Source organism: Brassica oleracea, chromosome C9 (genome assembly GCF_000695525.1).
Source record: "Brassica oleracea var. oleracea cultivar TO1000 chromosome C9, BOL, whole genome shotgun sequence".
Lineage (NCBI taxonomy): Eukaryota > Viridiplantae > Streptophyta > Magnoliopsida > Brassicales > Brassicaceae > Brassica > Brassica oleracea.
This window is the reverse complement of record NC_027756.1, coordinates 51,314,377-51,326,415: the sequence shown is the minus strand read 5'-3', so window position 1 is coordinate 51,326,415 and position 12,039 is coordinate 51,314,377. Positions and strand designations below refer to the sequence as shown.

General features: G+C 34.2%; 2 protein-coding genes across 2 annotated transcripts; one reads left to right on the top strand and one right to left on the bottom strand.

Annotated features, from left to right (window-relative positions):
• Nucleotides 1-2,266: 2,266 nt before the first annotated feature.
• LOC106318199 (mediator of RNA polymerase II transcription subunit 15) lies at nt 2,267-3,981 on the bottom strand. Its single transcript, XM_013756076.1, has one exon. It carries the CDS (start codon nt 3,873-3,875, stop codon nt 2,439-2,441), a length of 1,437 nt encoding a protein of 478 aa, XP_013611530.1. The 5' UTR covers nt 3,876-3,981; the 3' UTR covers nt 2,267-2,438.
• Nucleotides 3,982-8,714: 4,733 nt separating this feature from the next.
• LOC106318201 (serine carboxypeptidase-like 19) lies at nt 8,715-11,617 on the top strand. Its single transcript, XM_013756078.1, has 13 exons — nt 8,715-8,940; nt 9,039-9,184; nt 9,337-9,413; nt 9,592-9,714; nt 9,803-9,905; nt 9,995-10,032; nt 10,112-10,213; nt 10,281-10,367; nt 10,452-10,616; nt 10,705-10,776; nt 10,883-11,001; nt 11,101-11,263; nt 11,350-11,617. The coding sequence occupies exons 1-13, from the start codon at nt 8,807-8,809 to the stop codon at nt 11,428-11,430; spliced, it is 1,410 nt and encodes a 469-aa protein (XP_013611532.1). The 5' UTR covers nt 8,715-8,806; the 3' UTR covers nt 11,431-11,617.
• The last annotated feature ends 422 nt before the right edge of the window (nt 11,618-12,039 follow it).

The following is a 12,039-nucleotide window of genomic DNA, read 5'->3' as shown; positions in this document are numbered from 1 at the left end:
AACGAAATCCGAACCGAAGTAGCAAAATATCCGAACGAGTATTGAATTAGGAGGGATTGGATATCCGGACCCGAACGGATAATATCTGAACCCGAATAGATATCCGAAGATAATCGAACATATGAATAATTAACCATATATTTCTAGTTTACATCTCTTATTTTATATAAAATATTTATATTGATACTACACATACTTTAAGTTCATATGATATACATAGAATTACGGAGAAAATGATTTGTTACTCTCTTAAAATGCATGTCAAACTTTTTATTTCAAGAATTAACAAAAAATTACATCTAAAATTTAAAAACAATAACCAAATTAATGTCTTTTTTAGTTTCAAAATTTTATGTCCAAATATATTAACCACTTAATCTATTAAAAATAAAAAATTAGTTAAGTGAAAGTTATATTTTTAAATACAAGAAATTTGAGAAATGAAAAATTTTAATTTTAATTTTTTTTTCAAAATCTAAATATCCGAACCCGATCCGAAATAACCGACCACGAACAAAAAATACCCGAATTCGACCCGAAGTACAGAAATACCCGAACAGGTTCTATACCTCTATACCGAAATACCCGAAAATCCGAAATATCAGATCTGAACCCGAACGCCCACTCCTAGTCTGTCTGTCTAATGGATTTTGGGCTGACGCGCTCAACGCGATTCTAATGCGCGTGAGTTTCTTCTCAAGTAGTTTACATTTTATGTTTGTTTTTTTTAACCACAACATTTTATGTTTTTTTTTTTTTTGTCAACAACATTTTATGTTTGTTACTTGCCACGTTAGTCTCCGATCGAATTTATGATTGGGAATTGACAAAATGGGAGCACAAATATCTTTTTTTATCAAATTATTGATTACACCATCATCTAATATCTCTCCCCATAACACTTGGATCGACGAAAGGTTCTGCAAAAGGTTCTGCATGTACGATATCTCCGATAAACATACTTTCTCCGCAGCACATGACCACAATGAACAATTCTGCCTATAATACGCTGGAACTTCCAAAAAGCTTGCATTATACCATCGGTAAAAAATTACGTTTTTTCGAGAATCGAACTCCGGATTAGATGTAAAAGCTTTTAAAATTTGATTATTAGGCCATGGTGTTTCCACTGGAAACACAAATATCTACCTTAACAAAAGATATTTACATCATTATCAGTTTATAACAGTCAAAAATATTAGTTTTTTTTAAGTCATCAAAAATCTTAGGAAACATAAACACATTTAGAATTCATTTTTCATACACAAAGGAGGATTTTTTTTCGAAAACTAACTAATTACTGTTGAGCTGGGAATGGATTTAGTCTTTTAACAAATCAAAGTCATGGACAAGGTCTACCCAGGGCTGGCTTAGATAGGCGGGCAATCAGTGCGACCGTTCCGGATCCAATCTGTTGCCCTATATTTCTTAATAGATAAGAGTCTGATTTTTTTTTTTAAAAATACATGTATTTTATATTAAGAATAAGAAAAAGGGTCTGATTTTTTTTATATGAAAGTATTTTTTTACTTTTATAAATTTATTTTTAATAATATTTTGAAAAAAAAATATCTATCAAATTTTTTTTAAAAAAATAATAGTTTGGAAATTAATTTTTTTTTGCCCCTTGGTCCATGAAACCATTGAGCCTGCCCTGGGTCTACCTAACCAAACTGACCGACATCAATGGATGTAAAGACAAGAAATCAAATTGATAAGATAAATTTGGGTGAAAGAGGAAGAAAGAACACATGATTATCAAAAAAAAAAAAAAAAAGAGGAAGAACACAAAATCAATTTGAATCGTCGTGACAAAGACAATTTAGGTTTTACATGGACACTATGTTCTGGATTGAGACATGTAATTAATATGGCAGCACAATTATACGGACAAAGACTTTAGATGATCTATTAAGAAGATGACAATAAAATGATTGTCGCTTAGTAAAGTTATTTTTCTTTAACAAAAACTGAATGATAAGACACAGAATGGGTCCAGTGGATTAGTTAGTTTGTTAAAGATTTAAGAGTGTGTGAACTTTCATCTTTTAAGAACCAATGCTTCCTCACCTAACGCTCTTTTTCTCGCACAACACATGTCCATACTTGATTTTGGACCACTTTAGACAATGGTATGAACATGAAGCACATCGATTTATAGTCTTAATCAATAAAGTAATTCAACAGTAAGTCATACAAGCGAATTAAGGCACAAAAGCTAGAATCTTAACACTCGCTCAATGGATGCACAAGAGACGACGAGAAAAGAGGTCCAGAAGCATATTTATTATAAATTTAAAACAGAGCTCTAAAAGGAGCTAACTTAAAAGCAAGCACATTCAGATTCCAATTTGATCTCAAACGCTTATACATAAATATTAGTAAATGGATAACAATGTGATCATGACATTCACATCAACATCAGCTCGAGCTCACACTCACACCGAATCTGAACTCTGCGACACTTTGGGTGCCGTGTTAACCACCAATTTCCCATCCGGCCCGGTCATGCCACTAACCGGTTGACCCATTCCCTGGTACTGAGGCTGATGCGGCTGCGGTGGCACCATCATACCATCCCCAGCCACTGTATAGTACACAGGATTCCCCATCTGCGAATACGGCTGCGTTTCATGTAAACCCATTGGACCACTACTCATAACTTGTGGACCACCTGAATACGTTGGCTGTGGTGGTTGAACCACGTTGTAGCCTTGCTGGCTCTGCTGCTCCATGTAGGGATCAGGATGATGCTGTTGGACTCGCTGCTGAACAGGTGGGAAATACCCTTGGTTTCCTTGTGTCGGTGGTCTCATTACGTTATGGTATAACGTCCCTGGTGCTTGAGATTGAGCTGGAATCATGTATACTTGCTGCTCCGGTAGATTCTGCGACGTCGTTGTGTATATGTTGTTCCCTGGAATGGTGTTGTTTCCTTGCCAGTAACCAACCGGAGGTTGTTGATTCGTCTGAGACACCGTCGTCGGTGGAGGAGGAGGATTTTGAGCGTAAGTTGGAGTGAAGTATAGGTCGTCTTCGCTTTTTCTTCTGTACATAGCCTCTTGTTGGAGCTGCTGCTGCTGCTGCATCTGTTGCTGTTGTTGATGTTCTTGATCTCTAATTTGAATCCTCTGAAACTCATGGATCTGTCTTTGAATCTCCGCCGGGTGCTGCTCCGGTGTTATCACCTGTTGATTAACGAACATCTGTGGATCCTGAATAATCTGTTGCGTCGGAGACGGTGGAGCTGGTGGAGCTACAACTACTTTCTCCGATCCGAACAAGAAATCGGCGTTACTCGCCGGAGCGGTTACGGATTTCTCCGATTCCGGCCTGTTAGGGATCGTATTCACCATCTCCCGATCCGATTTCGTCGAGCCTTCCGATCCAAACCCGCCGCCGGAGACGGGAGAAGACAACGGGAAGAGAAACAGACGCATCCTCGCCGGCTTAGAGGACATACGGAGAAGCCGATCGTACTCGTGCATCATGTGCTCGAGATCGTCTTCGTTAGTCACCGAGATCAGCGCGTCGAGATCTTCTCCCGGGAGCTGATACTTGAACGAGATCTCCCCGCCTCCGCCGTCTCCGCCTCCGACGACGGCGGAGAGTTTCGAAGCCAGAGCGGGGAACCTGATGCCGCGATCGACGGATAAGATCTTGGTGTCTCCGTTAACGTAGGTGAGCTGGTTATCGTGGGGGCGCGGCTGGATCTTTCCGCCGTAGCTGCACATGAACTTCACCTTGTAGCTGTTCGTCTGTTGCTGTTGCTGCTGCTGGTCCTCCCACGGCGGAGGGTTGTCGAAATCGACGTCGCGAGATCTGGGAGACGATTCGGCTGAGTCTGGATACGAGTTGTACGAGAATTTCTCCATCTTTCGGAATTGAAGAAGAAGAAGAAGAGAGGAGTCGTGTGGGTTGTTTTATCATGGGAGGACAAACGGTGGTGGGTTTGGACAATGCTAACGTGACAGGTTGTCTCGGCGTTTTGGTACACGTGGCGGTTAAGTATGGGTTGGGAGTGATAAGATTTGGGTGACGGAGCTGTGAGGGTAGCTGAAAGTGATGGATTTGATGGACTTTTGCAGCAGTTTGGTGGGGCCGGTTAGTGTTTTTAATTGCGTGCTTGATTAGCCATGGTTTTGAGTAGTTGATTGTTGTTGACTACTATGATTTAGTTAATCACGCCATTTAAATCTATCATTAAGTTTTGTTCGTTGGCCCCAATGATAATGTCTGCATAATATACTCTTTTTATGAAAGCCACCAAAAACTAGGTGAGAATTCACGTGATCTTTGCTTTAAACTTTCCTTTCCAGTACTCAAGTACATAGTATAAAAATCACAGATTCTCGATTTTTGCATCCCAAACAAGCCTGGTGATTCTCTTGTTTTTTTTTTTTCTTTTTTCCGTCAAAGGGATTCATTTCATAAGTTACCACGAGGGTAACAACACCATTACAATCTAAAGGCTCGGTACACAAAAACATAACAAAGTGGGCGCTACATCAAAAGGAGGGACTAACCCACAGCTCTCATTCCTCCACAACTCTCATTACTCCAATCACATAAGAACCCCACTAGCCAAATGTAGTGCTATCTAACTCAAAAATTACTTAACAGACGATCAGAGGAGACGACTTTCATTAACAAAAAACTCAAATAGCCAAGGAGGATGCCCCACAGCCACATACGAGTTAGCAAACCCCAAATTTGTAACACTTTGAGCAATGAAAAAAACTCCTCTGTTTGCACTTCTGTTAACCACTGGTAACTCAAACTCCTCCATACCTGAAAGTTCTCTTCTTATCTCCGTGCCCTGAAATAGAAAAGAGGGCCACGCCTCTGACCTCTGCACTGCTCCAAAGAGCTCACTAAATTCACCAGCCATGATGATCTTAGTCTGTCTGTGGCTTTTCATACCTTCTGCAGCCCACAACAGAATCTCAAATCTTGCTTCAGCCTTCGTTTTGATCCCTGCAAAAGATCTTCTACTGTGGAGTAGAACCACACCCCTTTCGTTTCTCAAAACCCACCCACCATCTGCAATTCTTTTGTTGTTATCAAAAATAAACCCAACGTTACACATTTTCCAGCCCGGTTTGGGTGGATGCCATCGACGCTCATGTGCCGGTTGGGTTATCTTCTCCGTATCATTCCACTCCTTCTCAATGGCCTGCGCCTCAAACCATTCCTCTGCATCTCTGAAAGCTTTGGCTGAGACTTCTAGTGGATTAAAACAACGATTTTCAAACAAAAAATCATTCTTCTTTTCCATAGGTTCCAGACAACCCAAGGCCAAACTCTACCTTCCTCTCTTTGTAAATTACAAGATTTGCGTATGTTGATTTTCAAGAGATAATTAAAAAAACAAATAAATTAACAAAACGCAGTGAAAACTTGTAAAAGAGTTTCTACTGAGAGTAAAGAAATGAGAAATAATTGCCCTTTTTCAAAAAAGAGAAAAAAGAAAAGAAATGAGAAATAGCAAAAAAATGCCTTTGTTGGCATTATTAAGCTGAAACAAGAATAGTACTAATACCTTTGAGTCCGAGCAAAATCACCAGAATATATTTCAAAAGGTATATAGTTGTTTGCATCATTGCATGCTGAAGCTAAAGTATGTGGCACTGAAACTCATACCCCAACTCGAGATCAACCGGAACATCTCTTGGATGTGGAGTGAAAAGTAGATTGCTGGAATGGGTTCTTGCATACTTGAAACATCATAACGTTTTCCTTCTATTAACAGCTCATAGGACTTCAGCTTATTAGCTTCATCTCCAGTTTAGACGTGCAGATCTCTTATTATTGTTTGTTGCCTCTTTTCTACGTTATTGTTTATTCAAATATATATCTTATATATTAAAACAGAAGTCACAACCTTGATTCATACGTGATTTTTTAAAACATGGACCTAATGGACCTATTCGTAGAAAGTCATGTTAAATTTAATCTCTAATCTAATCATTTAAATTTTGAGCCTACCCCAACTACTTATTGGTTATCAATAATCAGATTTAAACAATAGATGATCCATTAGATTTATGGATAGTATAAATTAAATAGATATAATTTAATGTTGTAATAATATACCTCCATATGTTAATTATTTAAATATTTGTCTATGTTAACTTTCTTTTTTAAATAACAAAAATATCTAACAATGATTAATCTTTACTACCTTAAACCAATGAAAAGAAATTTTAAACTATATAGTTTATTTTAAAAATTAAAAAAAACACTAAATGTTTAATTATTTACTCGATAATATAAATCTATGAAGCAAAAAGTTTATTTTTTTTAATAAATTTCTAAATTTGTGAAATGTTACAATATCTTTGAATATGACAATAAATCAATATTTTACTAACCTTTATATATATAGTTACGATTTTAATAATGAAATAATAATCCAAAAATATATTTAGAAAAATATAAAAATACATGTGAAATTTTGAAACAAAGTTAATTTGTTATTTTCTGTTTTAATTTGGTTTTAACAAAGTCACTAGATTGCGCGGGTTTTTGTTTTCATTTATTTTTATATAAATATTTTGTTTTCAATTCTAAATTGGTATATATTATAATATATATGTGTCTATCAATTTTTAAAACATAATAAGTTTACGGTATATTTTTTTCATTGAATAGATTGTTTCAAACCTTAACATGTATTTGTATCTTCTTCTATATATATATTTATGGATTATTATTTCATTATGAAAATCGTAACTATATATATAAAGATTAATAAAATATTGTTTTATTGTCATATTCAAGGATATTGTAACATATCACAAATTTAGAAAGTTCTTAAAAAATTAAAATTTTTGCTTCATAGATCTATATTATCGAGTAAATAATTAAACATTTAGTTTTTGTTTAATTTTTAAAATAAACTACGTATATAGTTTAAAATTTACTTTTATTGGTTTAAGGTAGTAAAGATTAATCATTGTTAGATAATATAATTTTGTTATTTAAAAAAAAAATCTTTATAATTTTAAAAGTTAACACCGATAAATATTTAAATATTTAACATATGGAGATATATTATTACAACATTAAATTATATCTATTTAATTTATACAATCTATAAATTCAATGAATCATCTATTGTTTAAATCCAATTATTGATAGCCCAATAAAAAAATTTAGCAGGTTCAAAATTTAAATGATAAGATTAGAGATTAAATGTAACATGAATTTTTAGGAATAGATCCATTAAGTTCATTTTTAAAAAAATCACACATGAATCAAAGTTCTGACTTCTATTTTAATATATAAGATTCAATTTAATCTGGTTTTCAATAAATCTATAATCATGCTTTATGATAAAATCGAATTCGTTCTCTCCGGTCGTCAATATTCATCCATCAAGCTAAGTGTTTCTTTATACTTCAAAAAAATATTTATTCAGTTTATCCATGATCTTTAGACTTTAATTGAGATAACGTGGGAAATATATTAATTTAATCTAATCATATAACATGATTAAATATTTAATTAATCATATTTCATAACATGTGCTAATCATCTCATAACTGGTTGGTGCATAATTAATTTAGTCGTATTATAGATCAACTCATGTTTATAGTATCATAATTATCTAAATTTTAATAGAATCATGTATCTAAATCAAAGAGAACTAATCCAAGAGTTGTTTACTGAAAAGTGGAATTATGAATTGTTGACTTTTCTTTTTGTCTGATCTGACTTTACATAAGTGGTTGTTTGTTGTCACGTTGCCTGTTTTTTTTACGGAAAGGTTGATTAATGCTTTTACCGGACTAGGGTTCAAAACAGAGAAAACGTAAATTATGCATGGAAAAAAAATTACAAGAGGTCTTCACAATGGTGCATAGTATATCATCGAACATGGATTTCATAAGACGGTTCGGAGTGATGCAGTCATACATGCATTCTTATATGATGGTAGAATTATCGGCTATAAAATCGTCTATGTAATATTTTTTATCTTGTAATATCATAATTAATCGGACATTTAAGAAAAAAAGTATGATTAACGTTTAAAGAAATTAGGTCGTCCGCATTGGTCCCGGCGGGGCTATATGTGTCTTGTTTTAATATAAATAAATGATTTTATTTGATTAGGTAAAAAAATTTATACAAAAATTATCACATGTAATCTAAACTTTGTTTAGTAAACTTAATAGCATGATAGTAAAAAAACTAATGAGTACGAGAGTTCATTATAAGATAACAGTGGCATTCTTTCCTTTGTCTCTCCTTTCCACCATTAGTTTAAGATCAAACTTAAGTTTTGATGGTAAAAAATCATAAATTTTTAAAACAATTTAGAAAAAGTATGATCACCAAAATATAGTTATCTTAAGTTTATTAAAAATTGTATATCTAAAATTTATAAGACTTGAATTTTGTAAATATTCTCAATTATATTGATAATTAATTTAAAACTAAAATTTCTGTGAAGAAAATTTCACTCATGTATAAAATACTATATTTTAATGTAAATGATGTTGTCTTACATACACATTAACATAAAAATATATAAAAAAGATTTTGAAATCATATCTTGATATGCATTAGTCAATTAATGGCCTTTATTCAATTAGCCACGTTAACTGGTCTCTTATTTTTATATTTTTATCTGTTAGTTAACTGGTGTTTTATATATTGGGATAGATATTGTATTTGGTTTTCTACTAAATAATTGGTCTCTACTCTTTAATTAGCATATCATTCTTCTTTCTTCTCTATTAGCATTTGAGATTAAAGGTTCCTTTGACCGATTGCTTTGCGACGCAAGGAAGCAGAAAAAATGAGAAATCTTCATTTCATCATCTTAGTACTGTTGAGCATCTCGACCTCCATACATTATGTAGTTGTTACTTCTTTGCATGTGAAGTATCTTCCTGGTTTTGAAGGTCCTCTTCCTTTCGCGCTCGAGACAGGGTAATAAAAGTCAACCTCTTAATTCTAATTTTCATCATCAGAAAGTTATTGATTTCTAATTTCTAGCATATGGATTGAAAATGGAAAAATAATAAAAGGTATGTGAGTGTTGGTGAATCTGAGGATGTTGAGCTCTTTTACTACTTTGTAAAATCAGAGAGAAATCCAAAGAAAGATCCTCTCATGATTTGGCTCACTGGTGGGCCTGGATGCAGCTCCCTTTCTGCGTTGCTCTTTGCAAACGGTAGCTAACAAATGGTTTTGATTGTTACCAGATGAGTTGTGTTATTTAATGGAAACCAAAATTTCATGATCTACGTACATAAAATCAGACTTGGAGGATTAAGACAAGTATTCCAGTTGATATCTTTTTCTTCCTCAAATGGGTTTTGTCAGGTCCTTTAGCTTTTAAAAAGGATGAGTATAATGGGACACTGCCTCCTCTGGAGCTAGCATCTTTTTCTTGGACAAAGGTGAGAGACTAAACAAACTTTTTTTGTTCTCTTCTGTTAGTAGTAGTCAAAAGTAGCTAAAAGGTGAGCGATTACACCAACGTTTCTACATAAAACCGTTCTTCTCTTTCCTAAAATTTTTAACAATGTTTATTTAAATACAACATTTTTCAAATTTGTATACAATTTATATTTTCAGGTAGCTAACATTTTATTATTGGAATCTCCTGTTGGCACTGGATATTCTTATGCGAAAACTCCGCTTGCTTCTGAGGCGAGCGACACCAAACAATTTCATCAAATCGACCAATTCCTTAGAAGAGTTGGGTTTAATTTTTTTTTTGTGTGCGTTATTCCAGTTTCTTCATTGTTTTTTTCTTAAGTGTTTTAATTTTGTTTACCTGCTAAAGTGGTTGGTGGATCACCCTGAGTTTATATCGAGTCCATTTTACGTTGGTGGAGATTCATATGCTGGGCACATTGTTCCAGGAGTTGTGCATCAGATTTCACTTGGTACTTTAACTTACCACTTATGCCTTTTTCAGAGCTTCGGTATATTTTAGAACAGAGATCTTAATGACATTATACAATATGAAAAACAGGAAATGAGAAAGGTCTCACACCATTCATAAGTCTTCAGGTATTAATATTTTATTCTCTTTCTTTCTTTTGTTGAATAATTCGGCTGAGATTAATAATATCTTCCTAAATTTGAGCAGGGCTATGTTCTTGGAAACCCTGTGACAAACCTAAAAGTTGAAACTAATCACAGAGTTTCATTTGCTCATGCGATGGGACTAATTTCGCATGAGCTCTTTGAGGTACTGTCTACCTATATCATACTATATGGTTGCAATCTTTTTTTTTCTCTTTACTTTTCTTTTGCAGTCTCTTGAAAAAAGTTGTGGAGGAAACTACATGGATGTACACCCGAGTAATGCAAAATGCGTAAAAGAACTTCAAACTTATAAAAATGTAAAGATTATAATACAAACACTCCTTGAATATCTATTATATCTTCCACAGACTAACTTGTCTCTTCTTTTTTTGAGTTATTAGTGTATCTCGGAGATATACACAGAGCAGATTTTGTTACCAAATTGCCCAGTAGATTACGTACCACAAAAACTACAATTCTTACCAAACATCAAAACCGGTAGAAGAAGAGAACTGAAGGAGTTTTCAGGATATGATACACCATCATTGCCTCCTCCTAGCTGCTTTGTAAGACTTCTCTTTCTTTTCTTTTTTTTTTGGTTATCTTTTATATTCATAGGTTTGAAAATTTCTGATTTCTTTGTGGCCTTCTCAGACTTATGGTCAATTTCTGGCTTCCTTTTGGGCAAACGATGAAAATGTACGCAGAGCTCTAGGAGTGAAAAAGGTGCCTATATATGTGAACTCTTTTGTTTTTTTTTTCTCTTGTACTAAAAAAAAATATAACAAAGGCAGCAAAAAGTGATCAATTCAATGTCAATATCATCATGCAGGAGTTAGGAAAATGGACCCGATGCAACTTCCAAAACATTCCATATACATATGATATTGATAGTCCCATTCCATATCACGTGAACAACAGTCGTAAAGGCTTCCGCTCTCTCATATATAGGCAAGATTATTGTTTGTTGATATGTCACAAATATTAGTTAAATATCATTCATTCTTGTTGTATAAGTCACAAACTCAATATCTGGAAGTTTTTGAACAGTGGTGATCACGATATGGGAATACCTTTCTCTTCAACGGAAGCATGGGTCAAAGGTCTCAACTATTCCATTGTTGAAGACTGGAGACCTTGGATGATGAGTAGCTATCAAGTCGGTGGATATACAAGGACTTACGCAAATAAGATGACATTTGCAACCATCAAGGCACTATTTTCTAAACCCCATTTCTTTCTTTTTCTCCAAAGCCTTTGCAGGTAAAAGAAAGAGAATCTGGTTGTGTGGTTTTTCAGGGAGGAGGACACACCTGTGCTTATAGTCCAGATCAGTGCTCACCTATGTTCAACAGATGGATTGATGGAGAACCTCTCTGAAGTTTCTCACTGATCACGCCTCTCTCTCGAAAGTTTGATTCATGAGTTGTTGCTTTAGTTCTAACTGAAATTATAATCCACTGAGTTACAATTTTTGTCACGTCCAGGTGTTATTGCGTTGTTGCATTCTAAAAATAAAAAGAAGCTCTAGCTCCACTGCGGAGTCAGAGGACCTATTATCATGTTCCATTTGTGTAAGATATTTTCAAAGCAGAAATTCAATAACAATAATAATAATGTCTTTTTATTATTTCTCAGTTATCAATAGCAAAACAAAATTACACCAAAAAGATAGCGAAAACCTTTTTTTTAACGCAAAAAATAGCGAAAACAAAATCTAAATTGTTATGAATCATGAAGTGGATGGTCTAACCTAAACCATACAAGTTCAAGACTAGAGTCTATTGGAGGTTTACATCCAGCCACATGGAAGACCCATTCAACCTTATGTCTTTATGAGTTCGACCATGTCATTATGTAGAGTATCTTTGTAATTAATTCTCCCTTTGACTCCATCTTGTATGAACCACTATATATAGTGGTGTAAGCAATAAGAAATATACAACACATTCTCACAAATCTTCTCTCAAATCTTAACACGTTATCAGC